Source organism: Oryzias latipes, chromosome 18 (genome assembly GCF_053564925.1).
Source record: "Oryzias latipes strain Hd-rR chromosome 18, Olatipes_Hd-rR_3.1".
Classification (NCBI taxonomy): Eukaryota; Metazoa; Chordata; class Actinopteri; order Beloniformes; family Adrianichthyidae; genus Oryzias; species Oryzias latipes.
The window spans coordinates 37,232,708-37,254,395 of NC_136254.1; the positions used below are offsets into that span (position 1 = coordinate 37,232,708).

At 46.0% G+C, this 21,688-nt stretch overlaps 1 protein-coding gene and 1 long non-coding RNA gene across 25 annotated transcripts in view; both read right to left on the minus strand.

Moving 5' to 3' along the window:
• Positions 1–21,688, minus strand: part of ctc1 (CTS telomere maintenance complex component 1) — a 125,711-nt gene that overhangs the window by 58,041 nt on the left and 45,982 nt on the right. For 7 of the 21 annotated variants that reach the window (XR_013651345.1, XM_078936907.1, XM_078936901.1 and 4 more), the window contains 5 exons: positions 21,457–21,500; positions 9,532–9,611; positions 6,171–6,306; positions 6,013–6,081; positions 3,299–3,452 (listed from right to left, as the gene is read on the minus strand). Coding sequence is in view for 16 of the 21 variants with exons in the window: in XM_078936907.1 (XP_078793033.1) it covers positions 3,299–3,452; positions 6,013–6,081; positions 6,171–6,306; positions 9,532–9,611; positions 21,457–21,500 (483 nt within the window). In the remaining 5 variants the exon portion in view is untranslated. Of the gene's footprint in view, positions 1–3,284; positions 3,453–6,012; positions 6,082–6,127; positions 6,307–9,531; positions 9,612–21,456; positions 21,501–21,688 lie in introns of all 21 variants that reach the window. The other 14 variants (XR_013651346.1, XR_013651347.1, XM_078936903.1 and 11 more) reach the window with 4 other exon arrangements.
• On the minus strand, positions 10,737–15,259 carry LOC144987466 (uncharacterized). 4 transcript variants are annotated; one of them, XR_013651357.1, is made up of 5 exons: positions 12,707–15,259; positions 12,355–12,442; positions 11,803–11,983; positions 11,598–11,728; positions 10,737–11,421 (listed from the first exon to the last, which is right to left on the minus strand). It is a non-coding gene; the product is annotated as an uncharacterized LOC144987466 (long non-coding RNA). The 4 variants fall into 4 exon arrangements; XR_013651356.1 differs by lacking the exon at positions 12,355–12,442; XR_013651355.1 differs by having other exon boundaries at positions 11,803–12,442.

Sequence of the window (21,688 nt, forward strand, 5' to 3'; positions counted from 1 at the left end):
TCACCTTTGTGCAGTCACCTGTATGCAGTCACCTGTATGGAGTCACCTGTATGGAGTCACCTGTATGCAGTCACCTGTATGCAGTCACCTGTATGGAGTCACCTGTATGGAGTCACCTGTATGCAGTCACCTGTGTGCAGTCACCTGTGTGCAGTCCCCTGTGTGGAGTCACCTGTGTGGAGTCACCCATATGGAGTCACCTGTGTGGAGTCACCTGTATGGAGTCACCTGTGTGCAGTCACCTGTGTGGAGTCACCTGTGTGGAGTCACCTGTATGGAGTCACCTGTGTGCAGTCACCTGTGTGCAGTCACCTGTATGCAGTCACCTGTATGCAGTCACGTGTATGGAGTCACCTGTATGCAGTCACCTGTATGGAGTCACCTGTATGCAGTCACCTGTATGGAGTCACCTGTATGCAGTCACCTGTGTGCAGTCACCTGTATGGAGTCACCTGTATGGAGTCACCTGTATGCAGTCACCTGTGTGCAGTCACCTGTATGGAGTCACCTGTGTGCAGTCACCTGTATGGAGTCACGTGTGTGCAGTCCCCTGTATGCAGTCACCTGTATGGATTCACCTGTATGCAGTCACCTGTGTGCAGTCACCTGTGTGCAGTAACCTGTCTGGAGTCACCTGTGTGCAGTCACCTGTATGGAGTCACGTGTGTGCAGTCCCCTGTATGCATTCACCTGTATGCATTCACCTGTATGCAGTCACCTGTGTGCAGTCACCTGTGTGCAGTAACCTGTATGCAGTCACCTGTGTGCAGTCACCTGTGTGCAGTCACCTGTGTGGAGTCACCAGTGTGCAGTCACCTGTATGCAGTCACCTGTATGCAGTCACCTGTATGCAGTCACCTGTATAGAGTCACCTGTATGCAGTCACCTGTGTGCAGTCACCTGTGTGGAGTCACCTGTGTGCAGTCACCTGTGTGCAGTCACCTGCATGGAGTCACCTGCATGGAGTCACCTGTGTGCAGTCACCTGTGTGGAGTCACCTGTGTGCAGTCACCTGTGTGCAGTCACCTGCATGGAGTCACCTGCATGGAGTCACCTGTGTGGAGTCACCTGTGTGGAGTCACCTGTATGGAGTCACCTGTGTGCAGTCACCTGTGTGCAGTCACCTGTGTGGAGTCACCTGTGTGGAGTCACCTGTGTGCAGTCACCTGTATGGAGTCACCTTTGTATGGAGTCCCCTCTATGCAATCACCTTTGTGCAGTCACCTGTATGCAGTCACCTGTATGGAGTCACCTGTATGGAGTCACCTGTATGCAGTCACCTGTATGCAGTCACCTGTATGGAGTCACCTGTATGGAGTCACCTGTATGCAGTCACCTGTGTGCAGTCACCTGTGTGCAGTCCCCTGTGTGGAGTCACCTGTGTGGAGTCACCCATATGGAGTCACCTGTGTGCAGTCACCTGTGTGGAGTCACCTGTATGCAGTCACCTGTATGGAGTCACCTGTGTGCAGTCACCTGTGTGGAGTCACCTGTGTGGAGTCACCTGTATGGAGTCACCTGTGTGCAGTCACCTGTGTGCAGTCACCTGTGTGGAGTCACCTGTATGGAGTCACCTGTGTGCAGTCACCTGTATGGAGTCAACTGTATGGAGTCACCTGTGTGCAGTCACCTGTATGGAGTCACCTGTGTGCAGTCACGTGTATGGAGTCACCTGTATGCAGTCACCTGTATGGAGTCACATGTATGGAGTCACCTGTGTGCAGTCACCTGTATGCAATCACCTGTATGCAGTCACGTGTATGGAGTCACCTGTATGCAGTCACCTGTATGGAGTCACCGGTGTGCAGTCACCTGTGTGCAGTCACCTGTATGGAGTCACGTGTGTGCAGTCCCCTGTATGCAGTCACCTGTATGCATTCACCTGTATGCAGTCACCTGTATGCAGTCACCTGTGTGCAGTCACCTGTGTGCAGTCACCTGTGTGGAGTCACCTGTGTGCAGTCACCTGTATGGAGTCACGTGTGTGCAGTCCCCTGTATGCAGTCACCTGTATGCATTCACCTGTATGCAGTCACCTGTGTGCAGTCACCTGTGTGCAGTCACCTGTATGCAGTCACCTGTGTGCAGTCACCTGTGTGCAGTCACCTGTGTGGAGTCACCAGTGTGCAGTCACCTGTGTGGAGTCACCTGTGTGCAGTCACCTGTGTGCAGTCACCTGCATGGAGTCACCTGCATGGAGTCACCTGCATGGAGTCACCTGCATACAGTCACCTGTGTGGAGTCACCTGTGTGCAGTCACCTGTATGGAGTCACCTGTGTATGGAGTCCCCTGTATGCAGTCACCTTTGTGCAGTCACCTGTATGGAGTCACCTGTATGCAGTCACCTGTATGGAGTCACCTGTATGCAGTCACCTGTATGCAGTCACCTTTATGGAGTCACCTGTATGGAGTCACCTGTGTGGAGTCACCTGTATGGAGTCACCTGTGTGCAGTCACCTGTGTGGAGTCACCTGTGTGGAGTCACCTGTATGGAGTCACCTGTGTGCAGTCACCTGTGTGCAGTCACCTGTGTGGAGTCACCTGTATGCAGTCACCTGTATGGAGTCACCTGTATGCAGTCACCTGTGTGCAGTCACCTGTATGGAGTCACCTGTGTGCAGTCACCTGTATGCAGTCACCTGTATGCAGTCACGTGTATGGAGTCACCTGTGTGCAGTCACCTGTGTGGAGTCACCTGTGTGGAGTCACCTGTATGGAGTCACCTGTGTGCAGTCACCTGTGTGCAGTCACCTGTGTGCAGTCCCCTGTATGCAGTCACCTGTATGCATTCACCTGTATGCAGTCACATGTGTGCAGTCACCTGTGTGCAGTAACCTGTATGGAGTCACCTTTGTGCAGTCACCTGTATGGAGTCACGTGTGTGCAGTCCCCTGTATGCAGTCACCTGTGTGCAGTCACCTGTGTGCAGTCACCTGTGTGCAGTCCCCTGTGTGCAGTAACCTGTATGGAGTCACCTGTGTGCAGTCACCTGTATGGAGTCACGTGTGTGCAGTCCCCTGTATGCAGTCACCTGTATGCAGTCACCTGTATGCAGTCACCTGTATGCAGTCACCTGTGTGCAGTCCCCTGTATGCAGTCCCCTGTGTGCAGTCCCCTGTGTGCAGTCCCCTGTATGCAGTCACCTGTGTGCAGTCACCTGTGTGCAGTCACCTGTATGCAGTCACCTGTATGCAGTCACCTGTGTGCAGTCACCTGTGTGCAGTCACCTGTGTGCAGTCACCTGTATGCAGTCACCTGTATGCAGTCCCCTGTGTGCAGTCACCTGTGTGCAGTCACCTGTGCATAGAAACTGCTGCATGTTGAGCAGCTCCACCACAGCTGCAGGAACAGGAAACACACCACGTGACCTCTGACGAGGCCCATTACATTCTCCTTCTGACCCTTTAGTCCCCACTGGCCCAGATGCATTATGGGAGGAGGCAAAGCAAGGCTGCAGGTAAACACAGAAATGCACATGTTAAAAAAGAACAGCTGATTTCCAGAGCAACTTGTCCTGAACTTGTCCTGTCCAACAGCTGGGCAGACAGACGAGAGCTGAGGGCCTCTTGTGTTGGACATATTTTACTTTAACAAGAGGGGTTATTAATCTTCAGACAAACCAGAGGTATGTCTGAATAAACCCCTTTTGTAATTGAGGCCAAACTTTATTAATTTCAATCATGTTTGAAAATTTTTGGTGTTGGACCGGACGGAAAAAGAAGGAGGGGAAGAAGAGAGAGGGACGTTAGAGAGAGGGGGGGTTGGAGGGTGATAGTAGGAGGGGGCGGTAAGACCATGAAGCAGCATAGAGCAACAAGTTTACAGTAAACCCTTGTTTTTCGCGGGTGTTACGTTCCAAAAAGAACCCGTGATAGGCAAAATCCGTGAAGTAGAAACTAAGAAACCTCTATTTTTTTTTACAATTATTATACAATTAAATCCTCTATTATACACATTGAAAAGAAAGAACAAACCATTTTACAGGCTCATTCATTTGTTTCACAAAAAAAGTACTTTAGAAACGTTTTTTTCAACAAATACCTTCTGTACTGTCAAAAATAATTTTAATCATCAATGTGAACAGAAGGCTTCGAATCGCGGAGATTAGCCCCGCCCACCGTGACCCGAGTAATTGGATGAAACGGGAGAAAATTTAAAATGATTATGAAAAAAATACAAAGTACAGTGGGACAAATAGTGACTCAGGTGTATTTCACTGCTCTTCAGACTGAGCCGCTGCATCCTGACTCCGCTCTGCAGTGTTTTCTTCTTTTGAAGCCCACGGTGCAGCTGTGTTTGTTCGGGAGAAGAACATAGTCAAAGTGATAGGCAGTTGTTGTCGCTCTTTTTTCTATGGGTTTTAGAGAAACTCAAAATTGCAAGAGAATTTGCACGTACATAATGTTAGTTTGGCAAGCTGTTTTACGTACGTGTACACATTAAACTGCAATGTTATTGATGCACAGGTAGAGAAGAAGCAGTGACTTTTTAGCCAATCAGAATGCAGAACACAATGCACGATGCAAATCCGTGAAGTAGCGAAACCGTGAAAAGTAAACCGCGTTATTGCGAGGGATCACTGTACTGGTTGTTTATCTTTACGGTAAGGTTCAAGTGTAGTACAAAAAGGGCGGGGCCTGTCCACACACACACTCAAATGTTAACAACGCTAGCTGCAAAAATGTCCACATGTTAACATGTACACAAAACAGATAGTGTTCACACACGCATACTTATGCCTTAAAACCAACTAGTGTGAAATCTTTCATTCATTCAATCATGCAAACTATTAGTGCAAAGGTGAGCTAACACCTGTGCTCAGGTGAGTGTTTATGTTCTTCTAAAATGAATGGTGGAATGTGAAAAGAAAGAGGGAGAGTGACCAGCCGTCCCAACACCCAGACCCCCGCCGCAGCAGCAGCGGCAACCGGAACCCCCCAACGCCACACGGCAGCAGGCAGGGAACAACCGCCCCCCCCGGGCGACCACATCCGCCACCCAGGCCAGGACCAGCAGGACTGCCGCGAGGCCCCCAGAGCCAGAGAGCAGGGAGGCATGGGGGGAAAGAGAGCGCCGCCCCAGCCCAACCAGGAGAGCAGCCCCCCCGCCGCGGCGGGAGAGCACAACGCAGGGCCCCACCCGAGAAGGGTGCCCACAGCCCCAGACAAGCACCCCATCACCACCCAGGAGTTCTGGGCATCCCCCCGCCCCAACCCCAGGTACGAGCCAGGACCCCCCAAGGGAGACCCGTTCCGCACTCCAGGCAGCCACCCACCCGGCCCACGGTTGGTCCAAGGAGGAGCAAGGGAGGGGCCAGCCGCCCCCGCCCAGGAGGGGAGCACCCCGGGGAAAAGGGGGGGCCCACAAGGGGTTCTGTAAATATGGCCCGACCAGGCTCGGCCACAGTTGGAAATTTGGCGGTGCCCAGCGCTCAGGGGCAAGGACCAGAACCCACCCCCCAGGGACACAGACACCCCCGGCTCAGGTGTAATGTGAAATCTCCCCCCCCCCCCGCGCGGAGAGAGCACTGCTGGGCCCAGGAAACTGGCACCCAGGGGACACGGCCGCCGTTGCCAAGGGCCCAGTACCCCCCACCAGGGAAAAGGCAGGGGACAGATGGTCCTAGGTCCCACCTTCCTTGCAAAATGTGTGTGCGTGTATGTGTGTTTGAGAGGGTATGTGTGTGTGTTTATGTTTGTATGTATATTTTGAGGGGGGGGGTGTACTAAGGGGGGTGCAGTTAAAATTGGCGGGCAGGGCACTGAGTGGACATCTCCTGATTACTCACAGTGATGTCCCCTCACCCTCCCCACCAAGGGGCCCTAAATGTCTAAGGTGCGGTTAAAATTGGCGGGTAGGGTGCTAGGAGGACATCTGCTGCTTGCTGGCAGTGACGTCCAAGCACCCCACCTACCAAGGGCCCTACATGTCTAAGGTGCAAATAAAACCGAAAGAGGGGGGGCCCACTCCATACGGCAACCATGGGAGGGGGACCACTGCCACCTGCCTACCTCTCTCCTTTCAGTGACATCACCGTCATGGAGCTCACAGGAAAGCTAGTGAAGTACACACTCCCTGACCTGAAACACACAGGTGTACAGGTTTACAGCTAAGCAGCAGACTCACCTGTGAGGAAGACTTCATGGAAACATCTGTGTGGACCCGATACCTGGACAGTTTCCTCTGGAAGTCTGACAGCAGCACAGTGCTGCCAGGTAACAGTCCAGTTGGATAGGGGGCGTGGCTGAGGTCCAGGTAGACTCGGAGACTCCTCCCAGTTGGGTCACACAGAGTTAGTCGCACACCTGAAAACACAGACAGTTATTTTTAAAGGTGCACTCTGGGTCAGATCTGGACGGGTTTGAGTTCTCCATGATTTCATAAAGACGTCCTTCATTTCTGGAGTTCCACAGGGTTCTGTTCTGGAGCTTTAACCTCTTCACCTGCTGCCTCTTAGACAGATTTTAATTCAAACCTGATGTAGTCAGGATTTGGCTTCATGCTGATTAACTTCTGGTTCAGCTTGCTGCCATCCAATAATTTATAGCTGCACTGGAGTGTTTCCATCAGATGCTGACATCATTGTGTACCTGTGTGTGTCTGGGGTCATTATTAAAACACAACAGTACATATGGTTGTAGATCAAATCCAATCTGGTTTATAACTAAAGTTAAGAACCTAGAATGTCTCCAAGTGGAGGCGTGGAGCAGGTAAATATAAGGAAGTGTTGTGAGCACATGAGGGACTGTAGATCAATACAGACTATGAGTTTCTCCTTTTTTTTAAGCATTTTTTGGTGCTGGTGTGTCGCAGGATTTTTGTCAAGGTTAAAGTGTGCCGTGGCTCCAAAAAGGTTGAAAAACACTGACCTAGACAAGAAGGAATTTACCCAGAGTAAAGCTATTCATCCTAGAACCGGCCTCAGCAGTGTGTCAGCGTTTTTCCCACGAAAACAAACAATGTCCAAACTTTATCAAAGATGGATGTTCATATTGTTCATTTATAATCAGTGTGTGTCAATTTTTTCAAGGCCCCCCTAGAAAAAAAAGAAAATGTTTCACGCCCCACACCATAGAAGAAGATAATATGAGTTCCATTGTAAACAAACAGCTACGACAATTAGCCAAACAGAGAAAGTGCGAGTGTGTGTTAGCCTAGGGGCGGGGCTGGCAGTGCAGACACTTCCTGAAAGTGTACCTGCTTGAGTGTGTATCTGTGTGGGAGTGTACATGTGTGAGTGTGTACCTTTGTGTGTGTGTACAGTGTGTCTCTGTGTGAGTGTGTACATGTGTGAGTATGTACATATATGTGTGTGTGTGTACCTGTGTGAGCGTGTATCTGTGTGTGAGTGTGTTCATATGTGTGAGTGTGTACCTGTGTGTGAGTGTGTTCATATGTGTGAGTGTGTACCTGTGTGTGAGTGTGTTCATATGTGTGAGCGTATACCTGTGTGTGAGTGTGTTCATATGTGTGAGTGTGTACCTGTGTGTGAGTGTGTTCATATGTGTGAGTGTGTACCTGTGTGTGAGTGTGTTCATATGTGTGAGCGTATACCTGTGTGAGTGTGTTCATATGTGTGAGTGTGTACCTGTGTGTGAGTGTGTTCATATGTGTGAGCGTATACCTGTGTGTGAGTGTGTTCATATGTGTGAGTGTGTACCTGTGTGTGAGTGTGTTCATATGTGTGAGCGTATACCTGTGTGTGAGTGTGTTCATATGTGTGAGCGTATACCTGTGTGTGAGTGTGTTCATATGTGTGAGCGTATACCTGTGTGTGAGTGTGTTCATATGTGTGAGTGTGTACCTGTGTGTGAGTGTGTACATGTGTGTGAGTGTGTACATGTGTGTGAGTGTGTTCATATGTGTGAGTGTGTACCTGTGTGTGAGTGTGTACATGTGTGTGAGTGTGTACATGTGTGTGAGTGTGTTCATATGTGTGAGTGTGTACCTGTGTGTGAGTGTGTTCATATGTGTGAGTGTGTACCTGTGTGTGAGTGTGTACCTGTGTGTGAGCGTATACCTGTGTGAGTGTGTACGTGTGTGAGTGTGTACCTGTGTGAGTGTGTACATGTGTGTGAGTGTGTACATGTGTGTGAGTGTGTACATGTGTGTGAGTGTGTTCATATATGTGAGTGTGTACCTGTGTGTGAGTGTGTACATGTGTGAGTGTGTACATATGTGTGAGTGTGTACCTGTGTGTGAGTGTGTACATATGTGTGAGTGTGTACCTGTGTGTGAGTGTGTTCATATGTGTGAGTGTGTACCTGTGTGTGAGTGTGTTCATATGTGTGAGTGTGTACCTGTGTGTGAGTGTGTTCATATGTGTGAGCGTATACCTGTGTGTGAGTGTGTTCATATGTGTGAGTGTGTACCTGTGTGTGAGTGTGTTCATATGTGTGAGTGTGTACCTGTGTGTGAGTGTGTTCATATGTGTGAGCGTATACCTGTGTGAGTGTGTTCATATGTGTGAGTGTGTACATGTGTGTGAGTGTGTTCATATGTGTGAGCGTATACCTGTGTGTGAGTGTGTTCATATGTGTGAGTGTGTACCTGTGTGTGAGTGTGTTCATATGTGTGAGCGTATACCTGTGTGTGAGTGTGTTCATATGTGTGAGTGTATACCTGTGTGTGAGTGTGTTCATATGTGTGAGTGTGTACCTGTGTGTGAGTGTGTTCATATGTGTGAGCGTATACCTGTGTGTGAGTGTGTTCATATGTGTGAGTGTGTACCTGTGTGTGAGTGTGTTCATATGTGTGAGCGTATACCTGTGTGTGAGTGTGTTCATATGTGTGAGTGTGTACCTGTGTGTGAGTGTGTACATGTGTGTGAGTGTGTACATGTGTGTGAGTGTGTTCATATGTGTGAGTGTGTACCTGTGTGTGAGTGTGTACATGTGTGTGAGTGTGTACATGTGTGTGAGTGTGTTCATATGTGTGAGTGTGTACCTGTGTGTGAGTGTGTTCATATGTGTGAGTGTGTACCTGTGTGTGAGTGTGTACCTGTGTGTGAGCGTATACCTGTGTGAGTGTGTACGTGTGTGAGTGTGTACCTGTGTGAGTGTGTACATGTGTGTGAGTGTGTACATGTGTGTGAGTGTGTACATGTGTGTGAGTGTGTTCATATATGTGAGTGTGTACCTGTGTGTGAGTGTGTACATGTGTGAGTGTGTACATATGTGTGAGTGTGTACCTGTGTGTGAGTGTGTTCATATGTGTGAGTGTGTACCTGTGTGTGAGTGTGTTCATATGTGTGAGCGTATACCTGTGTGTGAGTGTGTTCATATGTGTGAGTGTGTACCTGTGTGTGAGTGTGTACATGTGTGTGAGTGTGTACATATGTGTGAGTGTGTTCATATGTGTGAGTGTGTACCTGTGTGTGAGTGTGTACATGTGTGTGAGTGTGTACATGTGTGTGAGTGTGTTCATATATGTGAGTGTGTACCTGTGTGTGAGTGTGTACATGTGTGAGTGTGTACATATGTGTGAGTGTGTACCTGTGTGTGAGTGTGTACATATGTGTGAGTGTGTACCTTTGTTTCCAGGCTGTGTTCTTCCATCATCCACACTGATCCGTTCAGAGATCTGACCTTGAAAACAAACCAGCTCTGAACTGAAACACACACACATTAGTTCCTCAATAACCGTTCTTGGCCACTGGGGGGGCAATAATAAACATGCATTCAAAGGTCTATGTCAAAATTAACTTTTTGAGTTTTTAATTGCTTTATAATGATCATTCCTCACAATAACAAGCCCAGAGTGGTATTTAGATCCATTCAAGCATTTCTGAGTCTTCCTCTAAAAACCTGAACTCTGAGTACCAGCCCCTCCCAATCCATGAAAACGAGTGGGTTTCCCCATTGTGATGTCACAAAGGGAGGACCGCCCCTTTCAGGAAGAGTCTGTGCTACCAGCCCCGCCTGTAGGCAAACACAGGCTGTGTCTGAATTACCGCCCTAACCCCTAACTACTAAAACCCTATATAGTGCGGCACTATATAGTTCTCTATATAGTTCTCTGAATTTTCAAAGCAATTCGGACACCCGTGCTCACTAGTTTTCTCTTTCGGGTGTTTTCAAATGGCGCTTAGCACGGAAACAAAGTGGCGCATTACCGCCACCACCTGGTCTGGAGGGGAACTACTTCTATTTAACGCGGAGAATGACACCCATTTGTCAAATTAAAAATATAATAAATATGAACATTTTATGAAGACTATTTATGAATCTGCTGTGTTCTGATCATGGAAAATGTGGCTGATTTATAAATAATAAAATTATAAACACATTGGTGTAGCTTTTATGTATTAGTTGATAAATAAACCCTCATGTTATTACTCCATGGCAATATTTATTTTTGTGCCGCTGAACGATTTACGGGCTCTTGCGAGGAGGCATTTTTTCCTGTAGTTTTTTCTTCTACCTTACTGAAAATAGCTTTATATATGAATCTGTCCGTGTTCCTGGCAATAATTCAACCGTTTTTCATGGGATCAAACCAAAAACGAGCAGATATGCAGCATCACAGGGCGGCAAGGAGAAGCAGACGTCTCAGATTTACTCTGGATGACCTGGCCAGACATGAACAACCTGTGAGTTAAACTTAAAGTTTTTTATTAGTTCAATTTAAGCATTTGTTACTAATTGTGCTCAAGGTTACACAGTCTGCTGGGTAAGACTTAACATTATTTTTCAACACTGGATTATGAACTGTATAGTCTAACTACATGAAACACTTGTGAGATCAAAGTTTAGTATTTTTTATTCAGAGTCAAACCATATCACTTGTTTTAAACAAAAATACTTTAATTTTTAAATATTTATATAAAAATCCAAAAACCCAGCCAAAAAAACCACGAGATTTTCCAGCATTTATAAATACGTCATAAACTAAAATGTAAGACATCAGAATAAAATGAAACATTCAAAAAAATCAGATTTAATTTTCTCAATGAAATAATTATTTTTCTATTTTACAGGGTCTTCCACGTCTCTACTGCTTTGCCAACATAAAGGTGTCTGTCGTGGCCCTTCACGCTGACGGTCAGTCCGACACAAGACCAGACCGGCAGACCCGCAGATCGGTTGACCCGCAGGACCATTGAGCATCTGGTGGAGCAGCTTCGGGTTCCTCACACTCTGGGGGGGGCACAGGAGACTGAGGTCCTGCTTCTTTTCTGGCTGGCATGTGGCACATCATACAGTGTGGTAACCAGAGCCTTTGACATGCCACGGTCCACTGTAAGTGACGTTGTCCACAGGACGGCAGACCGCATCCTCCAGCTGATGAGCAGGGTCACCCAGCATCCAGTGGGAATGAACTGTCATTAGTCACCTCTGGTTTTATAGCAGCTCGCTTGGTCTTCCACCTTCCAAAAGGTCGTGGGGAGCATTGATGGCTGCCACATAAGAATAAAGGCCCTAAAAGAAAATGCAGCTTGTTATTTTAACAGGAAGCTTTTTTTATTCCATTCAACTGCAGGCTGTATGTGACTCTAAGCCAAATTTAGAGATATTTTTGTTGGGAATCAAGGATCAGTCCACAGTTCACAGGTTCTACGTAAAAGCCCAATTTATGTAAATAAAACATTACCCACCTGAATGATCCTTTTGGGTGATGGTGGGTATCCCTGCATTGCACATCCCATCATGCTGCTGACACCCTACAGGGAACCCATGAGGAATGCGGTTCAGGCCCGTTACAACCAGCACCACGCCAAGGCATGCTCTGTGGTGGAGAGAGAGCATTTGGCAAATGAGGAGGAGAGCAATATTTCTGGGGACACTGGAAGTAAAACCAACCTTTGCGATGAAAATCACTGCCTGCAGTTCAGTTCTGCACAATCTGTGCATCAGAGAAGGGGACTGCTGGGAGCCACAGATGTTGAGCCACAGCAGGAACCAGTAGGACGGGTAAAGTGGCGTCCGTCTGCGAGGACAGATCTCTGCTTTCCTTTCAGCTCCAACTGTGACACACATGACTCTAGAAGACCAGGAGTATTGTTAACATATATAAAAATAAATGTTAACATATAAAACGAAAATGTAAATATGTACATTTGATATTTATATGAAAATCCTTTTGAGATTGTTAAAAATGGCTCAGATTTAAATAATACATGTAAATAATTCATTTTTGTTCATGCATTTATTAAACAAATTGCAAAAACAACGATGACGTTACATTTTGTGAACAATATTTAAACTCAGGTAAGCTTAACAGACTCTCCTGTCACTCTTTGTCCCTTCTTGCTCTCTCCTCCTCTCCTCTTTCAACAACAACCTTTACCCCAACATGACAACGATTACAGTTTAATGATAAATAAATACAAATCTGATCAAGTGTCTCTTTACTCCCATCCGGCACGAGCTTGCCTGATAACAAACAGGCTATCTTTCTCCATCCACAGATGGATCAGATTTTCCTCATCCTCGTCAGTCCCTACATATATAAACACATTTTAAAAATGTGTTAATAACTTATTACTACGGTTAGAACTCACTGCTTTTTGATGTACTATCAACAGCGTTTGTTTTTAGCCTTCAATGCTAATTCGCGCTAGCGTTAGCTTTAGCATTACCGAAATTGATGAGCTTCCAAACAATGTAGATAGTCGATTGAGGAATATAACATATTAAACAAGTCATCTTACGTATTTACAAATATATTTTACAACATATACAAGATACTTTTAAATATACTTACATTTTTAAGTCCTCTTTCTAGCGCAACCGTCCGCCATCTTTGAATAATTCAAACGCAGTGTATTGTGGGTCACACGCAATGCATTCTGGTATGAACGCAGTGCATTCTGGGCAATATTCGCCGATCGAGTGAGCATCGATCCACACTGGTTTTTCGTAGAGAATTCTGGGAAATTTCTAGTGCACATGATTTTTAAACTGTAGATTCGGACAGCACTACAAAATGGCGACCGCACTATATAGTGCACTATATAGGGTTTAGGGCGGTAATTCGGACACAGCCACACACTCACTTTCACTGTCTCACTCATTATCTTCTTCTATGGTAGTACCAGAATTTGTCCGGACTAATCACTATCCTACACGACATCAGACCAAAGTACAGCCAATCAAATACTGTGACGTCATCATTAGTCGCAGGCCCTTATTGCAGGCAGAACAGTTTTGGTACCTACACCCACTCTAGGATGACTTGGTTGACTCTAGTTCGGGGGGTCAAACTCATTTTCACTGAGGGCCACATCAGCATAGTGTCTGTCCTCAAAGGGCCAGATGTAACTTATAAATGTAACTAAATGTAATAAAAAATAAATGTAACTACTCCTTAATGTTAAATAACTCATTATTTATTTATTATAATTTTTTAAAGTGACAATTCCAGTTGCATAGAAACATATGTTTGTTTGTTACTTTAGCATAAATCCTTCCACATTTGATTCTGTCAGGTTAGGTTATGGACAGTGTTTAAGTCCTCATGTGTAGCTGCCCAGTCCCATATTTCCAGTCCAAATCCCCCTAGATGTGAATACACACCAATTTTTATTTTAAGAAATTAAAAACTGTTAAGCTCCCGCGGGTAGAGCTGTGATGTGTCTGATTTATCACCACCATGATGAACCACCAGGGGGCGCGGTCCACTGCAGCCCCCCCCCCCCCAAAATCCCTGCATCAGTTATATAAATACAATTACAACATAGTATTCTTTATTAAAAAATAACAGTAACAACCAACTACTATCTATCTAACTAAGTACATGGTACTTTTTCTGCGCCTGCGCGAGGCTGCACATCCGTTGCTCTGTGTGTGAATGTTTGTAGGTTTTAGACTTTCGATCTACTAATGCAGGCCAGCATTAGTAGAAATGTTTATCTTAGGAATGAACTATTGATGCTCAGGAAACATAAAAACCCCGGAATCCGTCATGTTATTCCATCGGAGCTTAGGCGGAAATACCGGGGATGCCGAGCTGGTCGTAAACACAAGGCGAAGCTGAAGGCTAAAGCGGCCAACCGGCGGCGTTTCAAACCATTCATCCCCTCCGTCATTATGGGAAACGTTAACGCCCTGTCCAACAAGACGGACGAGCTCACTGGACTGATCAGGACACAACGCTGCTACACGGAGAGCAGCCACCTCCTCTTCACCGAGACATGGCTAATCAGCTATGTGCCGGATTTTAACGTGGATCTGCCCGGCTTTACCACCATAAGAGCAGACCGTGACCCAGATCCAATGTGAAGAGTAAGGGGTGTAGTCTCATCCTGTACGCCAACAGACGATGGTGTCACCCGAATCATCTGACCGTCAAAAAGGTGATCTGTGACCGTAATCTGGAGCTGCTAGCGGTGGCCATCAGACCCTATTACATCCCACGTGGGTTTTCCCACGTCATCGCGCTCTGTGTTTACATTCTGACGAGAGCGGAAGCACAGGCGGCTCTGGAGACAATACACAACACAACCACAGAACTGCAGTCCAAGCACCCAGGGGCGTTCATCATTATTTCTGGGGATTTTAACCACGTATCCCTGGAAACCACTCTGCCCACCTTTCACCAATATGTCGTCTGCCCCACTCGAAATAGCAGAACTGTTGATCTTCTGTATGCAAACACTCTGGACGCATACTCAGCTGCCCCTGACCACAACCTCATACACCTGCAGCCTAGCTACACCCCTCTTGTGAAGAGGCAGGCAGCCACCACCAGACAGGTCAGGAGATGGTCTGCTGGAGCTGAGGAGGCCCGCAGAGACTGCTTTGAGTGCACGGACTGGAGTGAACTGATTGGGTCTCATGGAGATGACATTGAAGGAGCTGTGGGCTGCATGACGGACTATATGAACTGCTGTGTGGACTTGGTGGTGCCTGTCAGAACTGTCAGGAGCTTCTCAAACAACAAACCCTGGGTTACCAGGGAAGTTTAGGCAGTCTGAACAGGAAGAAGAGGGCTTTCAGGAGCAAAGATCAGGAGGAGATGAGAAAGGTTAAACAGGAACTAAAAGTCTGCATGAAGGAGGCCAAAGAAGCGCACGGGAGGAAGCCAGAGCAGAAGTTGAAGGACAACAACCTGCGTGAGGTCTGGAACACCATGAAGACCATGACTGGATGAAGCAGAAAAGAGGGCGGTGTGACAGGTGGGAGTCAGGAGAGAGCAGATGAACCAAATGTTTTTTTCAACCGGTTCAGCTCCCCCCAGGCTACCCCCATGCTGCCTGCTCCCCGGTGCTGCAGTGCCCCACCGATCTCCCCAACCATCTTGCTTCTGCTCCCCCTCCTGCTGCCCCCCCCCCCCCTGCCCCATCTCAGTCATCAAATCCAGATGATCACCCCTTTTCCATCACTGCTGATCAGGTGAGCAGGGAGCTGAGACGGCTCCACCCCAGGAAGGCAGCCCAGACCGAGTGAGTCCACGGCTCCTTAAGGCCTGTGCTGCAGAGCTAGGAGAACCCCTACAGCAGGTTTATAATCTGAGCCTGCAGCTGGGGAGGGTCCCATCACTGTGGAAAACATCATGCATCGTTCCTGTGCCCAAGAAGAGTCGCCCCAGTGAGCTGAACGACTACAGGCCGGTCGCCCTCACCTCTCATGTCATGAAGACGCTGGAGCGGCTGGTCTTGCAGCTCCTGAGACCCCAGGTGCGGGGGGATGAGGACCCTCTCCAGTTCGCCTACCAACCTAAAGTAGGAGTTGATCTCCTACATCGGGCCCTCTCCTACCTGGACACAGGGGGCTGTGCTGTGAGAATGCTCTTTTTTGACGTCTCCAGCGCTTTTAACACAATCCAGCCCCTCCTTCTCCAGCAGAAGCTCCTCTCCTTTGGTGTGAACTTCCAACTGGTGTCATGGATAACAGACTATCTGACAAACAGGCTACAATTTGTCAGAATGGGGAGTTGCAGTTCCTCCATACTGACTGGCAGCACGGGGGCTCCACAGGGCACAGTGCTCTCACCTCTCCTCTTTACCTTCTTTCCCCCCCCGACTTCCACTACAACTCTGATGCATGCCACATGCAAAAGTTCTCAGATGACACAGCAATTGTGGCCTGTATCAAAGAGGATGAGGAGGGGGAGGACAGACAGCTGGTGGAGGACTTCGTGCACACGAAACACCACCAAGACAAAGGAGATGGAGGTGGACTTCTGTCAAACACCTGCTGAGGTTCAGCCCATCCTCATTGGTGGAGCAGAGGTGGAGGTAGTGGATAACTACAGATATCTTGGAGTCCTCCTGGACAGGAAGCTGAAGTGGTCGGTAAACATGGACTCCATATATAGGAAGGGGCAGAGCAGGTTGTACTTTGTTAAAAGACTCGCCTCTGTTAATGTCTGCTCAGATCTCCTTTTTATGTTTCATCAGTCTGTTGTTTTCAGTGCCCTGTCTTATGCAGTGATGTGTTGGAGGGGTGCTTGAACAAAAAGGACATAAAGAAACTGAATCCAGGAGGGCAGGCTGTGTGGTGGGGCGGAGCCTGGAGAAAGTGGAGGATGCTGTCCAAACTGGACACCAATGAAGAACACTGGTCACCCCCTACATGGACTCTTTAGTGACCAGAGGAGCGTATTCAGCGACCGCCTTCCCTCTCTGCCATGCTCCACAGAAAGACTCAGGAAGTCCTTTGCACCGAGTGCAATTAGACTGTTCAATGCCCCTGGGAAGGAAGGGAGGGGGCATGAGGAGGACTCACTAAACGGGCATCTACTGTTTCCCACTTTAAGGGTTTTGTTTTTACTTCTTTTATTTTATTTTTATTGCTCTTATATTTTTATTCATTTTATTCTGTTTTTTGTGGGTGTAACTATTTTATGATTTTATGACTATTTATTACTCAACTACTTTAAATTTCTATTGAATGTCTGTGTATTTGAGCAGCATCGGATGGATATGCAAGTTCCCTCGGGATTAATAAAGTACTCCATCTATCTATCTATCTATCTATCTATCTAACTAATGAACTAACTATGTGGGTGTTGTAGATTAACTGTGACTGTGTGAGCGCGCTGCGTCGTGTGTAGGACTAGGAGGAAGGAGCGCACACGCGTGTGTTGGGGGTCCGTGTTGTTTCTTCTGCAGTGGACCGCTCTCTAGCTGTACGTGAGGTTTCACCTGTGCTCTCTGCTACAGACATCTTCTCAGAATATTCTATATTTCCCTGTAATAAACTGACTGCAGAAGAACGCGGGGCAGGAGGCTCCGCCTTTGTGTATACAGACACGTAACATTACGCTGCACAAAATAGTTCCCAAACAAAACATGTAGTGAGATTCATGGAAATGAATACACTGGAAATTAATAATTAGAACGCAGTAAATTTGTCGGATTTCCTCACAAGCTTAAAAATTCTGTTGTTGAATGAGGATGTGTGCTTCTGAAAGCGAGCGCCTGTGTGTGTAAAGTGAGTCGCGTGTCACATGCAGCAGAGAGTGAGAGAGCGAGCGCCGACGAGAGAGTGAGAGGCGGGGTGGGAGAGAAGGAGAGAACAGTCTGAAAGAAAGGAGGAAAGTCTGAACACAGGACTAGCAGAAAAAGGAAATTATCAGCAAAGATTAATGTGTTTAATGTGTTTATTATAGCTCCAATCACGCGCCACATGCTGAACTTTCAACAAAAAAAAACGGTGTGATGCGGTCATCGTCACAGCCCTACTCGCGGGCCACATAGAATAACATAAAATAACATGGCGGGCCACATTTCGCCGGCGGGCCTTGAGTTTGACACATGTGCTCTAGGTGGTCTCCTTGTTGTCTCGGTTAACAACAAGGAGGCGGGGCCTCAGACATCAAGTCATCTTACTTCTGTGTAGGAAGATGAGCTACAAAAATAACTCTGATTTTATAAAAGATGTGTTCTTTAATGTTTCAAAGTTAATATCTGTTCATGTAAAAAGTATTCAGTCAGTGACCTACTGTGGAAGTTCTCCCACTGAAATAGATAAGAGAGGACTGTAAATGTCATCTTAGGTAAACCTCAACTATTAACCAAAACAGCACATTAGCACTATGACATCACACCAAGACGCTACCAACATCATAAATGTCACCTCTTTCTTTCAAATGTCAATCATTCAAAGGTGGTCTGGGATCTTAGTGTTAAACCTAAAAGGGTTCTGGAGGACACTTGAATATTACTGATTATTAAGTGACATGATAGGATTTCAACCTCAGTAATTGATGTTCATGGATAGAAATGCTTTAGGAAAGACGGGGCATCAGGAAGAGGTGGAGGAGTTTTGATTTACATACATCGTATCAGTTAAAGTGCTAAATGTCTGTCTGTCTCCACCTATAACTTTAATATTTTAGTCATATAAGACCCTCCTTCTGACAACACCTCCAACTGTTGTTGGGGCTTGGAGGTTCTGTTTAAATGCTTCAGAGACAACATGAGGTGATGATCTGATTGATGATCACAGTAGAAAACCACTTAAAACTGTACAGGAAGATTTGACTGACACCAACTGATGAAGACTCTGCCTAATCAGAAGCACCAAAACACGAATTGACATCATACTTACTAATAAACTACAGTGAATCATAAAGTCATATAATATCTTTACGCTATCAGATCCTAGTTTGACTCTGATTAGTAGAAAACTGACCGGAAATCGTTTTTAAAGGACTAAAAACAATAAAAATGAGGTTAAATTGATAATTCCTCACAAGGAAAGGCTAAACGTGGAAAGAGAGCTGAAAAGACCTATAGAGGAAGAAGTTCCAACTCATAACCAGACTATTGATTGTTGCAATGTTTTCCTATCCAAAACCAAACGTGGTTGACAGGTTTATCAAGAAAAAAAGAATGAAGAAAACCAAAGCTTCCATGGATTTCTGCTCACATCCACCAGTTAGAGACAAACTTAGACTTTGCTCTAAAAACATTTTTGAAAAGAAAAACTTAAAAACTGACTTGTTGATCTTCAAAAAAGTGAGAAATCTAGTTGTCAAAGTGTATTAAAATCTAGATACTACAAAAATGTTTTATCTGAGGCTAAAGGAAATGGAAAAGCCATCTGGAAACGGCTACATAACCCCATAAATCCCAATGATATGAACTCTCAGTCCAAGGAAACACCATTTCTGATCCTGATCAAGTTGCTTTGGTGTTCAACGATTTTTTTATTATAGCTGTTAAGGAATATGTCTCACAGTTTTCAGAGGTAAAGTCAGATCCAAACCCCGTATCAGGAACAACAGAGGATCTGTTTGAGATAAAGGACGGTGATACTGTCACTGTTCTAAAGACTCAACATTTCTTAGGGACCGATCCTGTTTACGCTTTATATGCTACCCCTAGGAAACATAATCAGGAAACACAGCATTAATTTTCATTGTTATGCCGACGATACGCAGTTGTATTTATCCATGAAGCCTGACCAGAATGACCAGATAGAGAAACTGAACGCCTGCATCAGTGACATCAAGACCTGGATGACAATTAATGACCTCCTCTTGAACCCAGAATAAGCTGAGGTCATTATACTTGGTCCTAAAAACCTCAGAGATGCTCTGTCTGCTCAGATAGTCTCCCTGGATGGTATAAGTATAGCCCCCAATTCCACAGTTAGAAACCTTGGGGTTTTATTTGACCAGGATTTATCATTTAAGCCTCACATATCTCAGGCGTGTAGAACTGCCTTTTTTCACCTGCGGAATATTGCTAAGATCAGAAATATACTTTCTAAGAGTGATGCTGAAAAACTCATCCATGCATTTGTTACGTGGAGGCTGGATTACTGTAACTCCTTGTTAGCAGCGTGTCCTAAGAGTTCCTTAAGAAGTCTCCAGCTTGTTCAGAACGCAGCAGCTAGATTGTTAGCAGGAACTACCAGAAGAGATCACATCACTCCTGTGTTAGTTTCACTCCATTGGCTCCCAGTTGATTCTAGAATCAAGTTCAAGATCCTCCTGTTAACCTATCACCGCTGTAGAGGAGATCCGCATGGAGGAATGGACCAAAATACCAGCAACAGTTTGTGAAAACCTTGTGAAGACTTACAGAAAAGAATTGACTGCTGTCATGGCCAACAAAGGCTATAGAACAAAGTATTGAGTTGGTTTAGCTTTGATGAAAATGACAGGCCTCTCATCTTTTTAAGGAGGAGAACTAGCACACTTGGTGGCTGACTGAATACTTTTTGCTCCAATGTATGGATAAAGTTTACTCTGGAAGGCTCAGACTATCATCACATAGAGCCTCTAAGTCAGTGTTTGTCAACCTTTGTTGAGCTGAGGTACACTTGACAAAAATCCTGCAGCACATCAGCATCCCAAAGTGTCAAAAAGGGAAAGTCTGTGGTCTGTGTGGATTACAGTCCCTCCACCATCTCACATGCAAATGCAGTTCAGTGTGACGTCACAAAAACCAAAGTAAATGACATTCTTTCTAAAAGGTCATTTCATTTTCAAACAGGTTATTTTATTTGTGCTACAGCGACTGTAATGTTTGAAAAAATAGGCTTATAATCAGTAAATAGTTGATAGATTTCAGACAAAAACCACCAACATTTTGTTTATACGTTTAATTTTAACCACACAAAAACATGAACACGCCAACGTTTTATTCAATTTTCTTTTGTCTAAATCAGAAATGTGACTTTAACAAAAATGTTATTTTTTGGTGATTAAATTGTTTCACTTCAATGTGTCTGTTGGCCACTTTACCTTAATGTTTCTTTTACTTTTGCTTTATTGAAACTTACCTTCAGGTTTTTCAAAGGTGATTAAAGTTTGAAACTGAATTGTCCTTTAACAGACATTATTAGAAAACAGCTGTTTTTATAAAGACGACTTAGACCAGAATGTGGAATCTGTGACTGTTACTGACTCCTGTGTTCAAACTAAACTGTTCCTGCTTTTATCCAGATTCACAAACTGTTAGAACAGATGTTTGTGTTTGCTGACCTTCATGACGGTTAACAGCAGCGCAGTAGGAGAAGCCGTCACATTAACCAATGCATCATGGGAGTTGAAGAGAAAAGCAGTGGTGCTGATGACAGACAGACTCATCTCTCTGAGCTTCATTATTTTATTCACTTGTTAGATTGTCTGACACCCCATCCCGCTGGAAGCTACGAGAGGTGCACGGCTGACCCGTATAGATCACGGATGATCCATGCGGGTCACAGGCCCCGGTTCTGGACAGACGTGTGTCGTGGATTACCCCCCCTTCCCTCCACGCACTCCATTTAAATCAATTGTCTGCTGGTCGTTTCTCCAAAAGTGTGTTTAGAAACCTGACCCTCCCACCGCGTGTGGGAGGAGCTACCATCAAACGTTTTTCTCCTCATAACAGACGAAGATGTTGGGAGATCCAGAGTATTTATTCTGAAGATCTCCCCAAAGCTTTCAGCATGAACCTGAGCCTTTCTGGATGAACAGAGCTGATATTCTGCTGAAGGCCAACGTTCTAGATCAGAGAACATCTGACCATCTGTCACAACACATAACAGTTGTAGAAGAACACTGCAGCTCACCTGCTCTCCAGAACCTGAGACACAGACAGCACAGGGGGCGGGACCTGAAATGACCAACAGGTGAAGAGAGATGAGAGATGGTTTAACCTGATCCAAGGTAACGTTGGGGGAGGAGTCATCTGTGACCCACTAGAACCTCACTGATCTGGTTCATAATTATTTCTGATTCTCACTAGTGTCCTTGCAGACATCCTGTCCACCTTTGTCATGGGAGGGGTCACATCTATGTAAG